This window comes from Arachis ipaensis, chromosome B04 (genome assembly GCF_000816755.2).
Source record: "Arachis ipaensis cultivar K30076 chromosome B04, Araip1.1, whole genome shotgun sequence".
Taxonomy (NCBI): Eukaryota; Viridiplantae; Streptophyta; class Magnoliopsida; order Fabales; family Fabaceae; genus Arachis; species Arachis ipaensis.
The window spans coordinates 96,885,668-96,891,381 of NC_029788.2; the positions used below are offsets into that span (position 1 = coordinate 96,885,668).

Sequence of the window (5,714 nt, forward strand, 5' to 3'; positions counted from 1 at the left end):
ATCCAAACAGGCTTCAAACATTAAAATCTAAATAAATCTCAATGAATTCATATCTAAAATAATAAGAAAATATAGAAGAGATGCTCAAGCATCACACTTGCTTCGCCGGCGACAAAAGAAAACGAAACCAGCATCTAGTCCCTCGGGCGATGCAGGTCGTCGTCTTCTTGTTTGGCCATTAATTCTAGTGGTTAGCTTCCTTCAGCCTTGTTCTATCAATGAAATTAGAATTTTATGGTGATGGTTGTTGTTGTATGTGATTTTTTAGAATTGCCGAAGCTGAATACTAGGGATTTAGAATGGTATTTCTTTATTGTGCATGGTATTTTATTGTTGTAAATTTTTACCACACATTGAAAATTATCATAGTTGAATTTATTGTTGCAATCTATCAATGAGCTGAATTTATTGTTGTAAGTTAAATTGTTGCTGAACATATCACTGAGCAAATTTTTTTGTTGCTGGATAACGTCACTATTTTCTTGTTTTTAATTTGCTGAAGTATTGCCCTATTCTTTTATTCTATGAAGATATAGATGCCGACTTTGAGATCACTCCTTGGATTTGATTTACTGATTGGGTTATCTTTCGCTCGTTCTTATTTATTTAAAGAGTAAATGACCATTTGTACCCACGAAAGATACAAACGCTGACAAATGTAACCATAGAAGAAGGAAACTCATCTTGTAACCAGGGAAGATGACCTCCGTGTGCCAGAAATACCCTGACGTTGGTTACGCACTTGGTCCGTTAATATCCGAACCTACGTGGCAAAAAAACCACTCCAAACCTATCTACGTGTAACCCATTTTTTTATTAAGAAATAGAAAAAAACCCTTACACCCTCTCTATGCCCTAGCAGAACTCCATTGTTGTCAGCACTGCCATTCCAAATCGAAGAAGAAGACCAGAGCACCTCCATTCTACAACAGAGACATTTCTCTAATTTAATCAAGTCGTTGCTTCACTACCCGTAGCCCACCATTGTTGTATGCATCTCGTTGTCCACTATCCATAGCCCACCAACGTTACTCCACAGAGAACAGAGGTATGTCATTACCAGTTTTTCCCTCTTAGAATATTTTCAGAATTTTTGGATTAGGGTTAGATTTTCAATTGCTATGTTGTTGTCTGTAATTACATGGGATGGTACCTTACATCTATACTGTATTTGTTGCAGGAATGGCCACTGTGCATATTACTCTGTGTATTAATCATATGGGGAGATTTGAGCGAGGTCCATGTGGAAAGCTTGGGTATGTTGGTGGGGAAGTAACAGAGATTGAGAGGGTTAATGTGGATACTCTTAATGAATTTTTCATAAATGATTTGCTAAGAGACATTGGATATACATTCGTTACTGATTTTTATTGGCTAGAACCTGGTAAGGAGCTTGATAATGGGTTGAAATTGTTAAGGGTTGATATGGACATAGTTAAGTTGTATGAGGCTGCTGTGAAGAATGGTAACAGAATTTACTTATACACAGAGCACCCTGTAAATGATCCTGTTATCGTTGAAGAGAATATCACTCCATCAAAGATAAGATTGAAGACTTGTGCTAAGAGAAATCCAACTCCAAAGAAGACTCCAAGAAGAAGACTTATGGATGGTGAGGTCCAGAATAGGAAAGAGGTCCATGAAGCAAGCAGCCAGATTGAGGTTGAGTCCCAAAAGGAGGATGTTGTTAATGTGGCCCAACAAAGATCTCCAGCAAAACAGATGTCTCAGCCTCCCACAACACATGTGCAACCAGATGAGGCACCTTCCAATCAATCACAGCCTTCGCAAAATCCCATTGAACAAGAGCAGCAACCAATACATACTGCTGGTTCAACATCTCCAAGTGCAGTTTTGGTCTCATTATCTAGTGAGAACGAGGCCCAAGCAGCTGAACAAGTAACCCAATACATTCCACAACCATATAAAAACCCACTTTCACAATCAAACCCTGAATCAGACCCAGTCTCACCATCTGATACTAACAGTACTCCTCAGAACAATCAGACCAACATAGATGAGCAGGTTGAGGGAAGACCTAAAGTGAGCAAGAGAAGATCAGCAAAAAGGCCTTCCTCAACTGGACAATCCTTCATACCCAATCCTGATCCTGACAAGCCTCCATCCATCTATGTGCCTATTGAGTCAGAAGAATTTTCGGATGAAAATGCTGGATACCATTGTTATAAATCCGAAGAATTGAGAAGCATAGCAAGTGATGAAGATGCTGATCAGCCTCCAGTCTTTCCTCAAAGCAATGCTGATGCTCCTATTAGCCAAGTCCGGTTGGAGTTGGGGATAGAGTTTGAAACTCTCAGCCATTTCAGGAAGGCAGTTCGAAAGTTTAACATCAACATTGGAAGGAGTATATTCTTTTCTCGATGTGACTCAACTAGAAGCAAAGCAATTTGCTATGATGAGGAATGGCCGTGGCAAATATATTGTGCTAAGAGGTCATTTTCCTTGAGTTATCTGGTCAAGACGTTTGTCAATGAACACACTTGTAGCACAGATAACCATTGTAAGTCAGCTAACGAAAAATGGGTTGTAGATGAATTAAAAGAGAGAATAAGAGTCCAACCAAATCTGACAGTAAGGGAGGCTGACCAATTGTTCAGAAATGAGTATGATGTGCTGATTAATGAAAGAAAAATCTATAGAGCGATGGGCAAAGCAAAGGAGAGGATAGAGGGTTCTAAGATTGCTCAATATGCTAGGCTCCGTGATTACGCAAATGAGATATTGAAGACTAACCCGGGATCCACAGTGAGGATACACACTAATCCACAACCTGATTCAAACCCTCTGTTTCTCAGAATTTATGTATGTTTTGAAGCTTGTAAAAAGGGATTTCTTGGAGGATGCAGACCATTTATAGGATTAGATGGGACTTTTTTCAGAGGGTACTTCGGGGGTCAGCTACTTACCGCCATAGGTCAAGACGTAAATAACCACATATACCCTATTGCCTATGTCATTGTTGAGTCCGAGAACAAAGCCAGTTGGAAGTGATTTTTAGAGATACTTGAAGAGGACATTGGAGATTTCAGAGCAAATGGATTTAACTTCATGTCAGATATGCAAAAGTACCTAATACATTTAAGAATTTTAGTAAGTTAAAATATTTTTCATATATTCTGTTAGTGATTAATGATGAGTGAATTGTTATTGATTATTTTAAGTTGGAAAACCCGTTAGCGATTAATCAACTTTTGTGTTTGAATCCTGTATTATTCATCTGTGTTGTTATTCAACCTCTTATAAGTTCTACATATTGTTGTATCAGTTGAAAAAAAAAAGCAAAAATACTAAATATGATTGTATAAATTTAAATTATTGTCTCCATCTGAGGAGTACATGGGAGTACACGGGAGTACGCACTCTTGAAAACTCATAAACAAATGAGATAAAATGATATGTTAAAATTATTATTTATTTAATTATGTGTGACATAATATTAAGTTGAGTTGTATTGTTCTTGAATTACTTGGATATGTATTAATCATCTATGTTGTTATTTAATTAGTATTTCTGGCTTAATTGTTATATATGCTTGTGTTGTTAGGGATTAATATCTGCCCTAGCAGAGATGTATCCAAGAGTTAACCACAGATTTTGTGCCATGCATATATGGCAAAATTATAGAAAAAAGTGGAATGACTTACAAATGAAAATGTGTATGTGGGCATGTGCTAAGGCGACTACTACCCAAGATTTTGATGCTGCCATGGAAAGGCTTAAGAAAATCAACGTTCGAGCTTAAAAATACCTAAACAAGATTAAACCCAAGCAATGGAGTAGGGCTCATTTCAGTGAATACCCAAAGGTGGACAACTACACGAATAATAATTGCGAGGGATTTAATAGTAAGGTTAAGAAGATGAAAAGAAAACCCATCATCACCATGCTTGAAGAAGTTAGATGCTATGTAATGAGAATTATAGCACGAAATAAGAAGGCACTAATTGGATACAACGGAAGGTTAACCCCTACACAACAGAGCAGACTTGAGAGGGAGAAAAGGGAAAGCAATAAATGGAGACCTCTGCCAACTAGAGACGATGATGAAAATGTGTACGAAGTACAATATTTACCAGTAAAAGTTAGTGTGAATTTGGGCAAGGGAACATGCAGCTGTAGAGTGTGGCAACTAACTGGCCTACCTTGTAGGCATGTATGTGCTGCTCTAGCTTATCAGAACAGAAGACCTGAGGTTGCCCATAACTAACGATGGGCGCATACAATGCAACCTATCAATATTCAATACTTCTAGTTCCAAGCCAAGAGTTTTGGGAGAAGCTAGATACATTGCATATTCTGCCACCTCGCTATAAGAAACCCATTGGGAGACCTTCCCTTAACAGAGACAAGAGGAATGATGATCCTGCTGAGATCCCCGACCCTCATAGAACGAAAAGAAAATATAGAACTATTGTCTGCAAATACTGTCTGCAGGTATCTTCTTTAATCATTGTGCAATTTACATTATAACAATTTCCTATTTTATGTGCATGTAATTATATTGTCTGCAATTAAAATGTTATTACAATTTCCTATTTCGATTGTAGCCGGGTCACAACAAGAGAAGTTGCAAAAAGAGGAAAGAAGCAATGGCTAGTGGGAGTGGTGCACCTCAGGAGCATGTAAATGCGGGGGATGAAGATCCTGATGTTTTGGCCGAAATGTATTGGGAGAAAACTTTGGAAGCTGCAGATGCTGAGGCAACAGCAGGCACTAGTGAGGGAAGTGGTTTAGCAGCCCCACAAGCTGCAGTTGTAAGTGCCATTTCATTTCATTTGTCATTAACTATGTAACATTCTTGTATCAACTCTAGAAAACTCAACCAAATCCCTCACCGAATCCTACAATAATAAAAAAGCCTGCTAAAAGAAGTATTAAGAGACCTCCTCCAACTGTTCCACCATCTACCAGACCTTCCTCTACCAACCCTCCCACAACTAACTCAGAAACAACACCAATGGTTGCACCTCAAACAATGAAAGGTGTTAGTGCTGGGACAACCACACGTTTCATGCAGTTTATGCCTACACCTGGTGCAACATCAACTGTTAGAGGCAGAGGAACAACGGTCAAAGGCAGAGGAACTTCTAGTGGACCCAGTAATGTTTCAAGCGGGAGCAGCAACTCAACTCCAAAATCATAGTTGTTTAGTTGATGAAAACTACTTATTTTGCTGTATTACTTCAATCTTATTTTAATCTGAATTAGACTTTTAGGCTTATTTTTTTGGTATGTTTCATGTAATCAAGAGAGATGACAGACTCTTCTATTTCATTCTGTTGTTATGATGTTCTGAGCACAGTCTCTAGACTCTTTAATTTTATTTTGGTAATATAAGGTACTCTTTAACAAATACTACACTCTTGTGTTTCTCTATGAATCCACAATGTATCACAAGCTGAAGTTTGTTTTAACCTTTAAAGACAGTGTTATAGAATTATAAACTTGTGTTGCAGTTTTGTATGACAGGAATTAATACATGACAAATGCACATTTTAGACAGCATCTCATTAATTTTACAGGACCTATTTAGTCAAATAAAACAAATACACATGATTATCTATGCCATCTAATTAATCATTCATGACTACTCCTATCAAATATAACAAACTGAATTGGTTCAAACTAGTTTGTCATTCTTAACAACAAACAATACTCATAAACAACAATCTCCAGATTACATTAATCCTATA

The 5,714-nt window shown here is 37.6% G+C and overlaps 1 protein-coding gene across 1 annotated transcript; it reads left to right on the forward strand.

Moving 5' to 3' along the window:
- On the forward strand, positions 837 to 5,435 carry LOC110271136 (activating signal cointegrator 1 complex subunit 2 homolog). Its single transcript, XM_021121377.1, has 3 exons — positions 837 to 1,048; positions 1,181 to 2,280; positions 5,165 to 5,435. The coding sequence occupies exons 2-3, from the start codon at positions 1,183 to 1,185 to the stop codon at positions 5,174 to 5,176; spliced, it is 1,110 nt and encodes a 369-aa protein (XP_020977036.1). The 5' UTR covers positions 837 to 1,048; positions 1,181 to 1,182; the 3' UTR covers positions 5,177 to 5,435.

Bases quoted from the DNA above. Each gene is read 5' to 3' on its own strand.
- LOC110271136 (XM_021121377.1), top strand. From the start codon at position 1,183: ATGGCCACTGTGCATATTACTCTGTGTATTAATCATATGGGGAGATTT.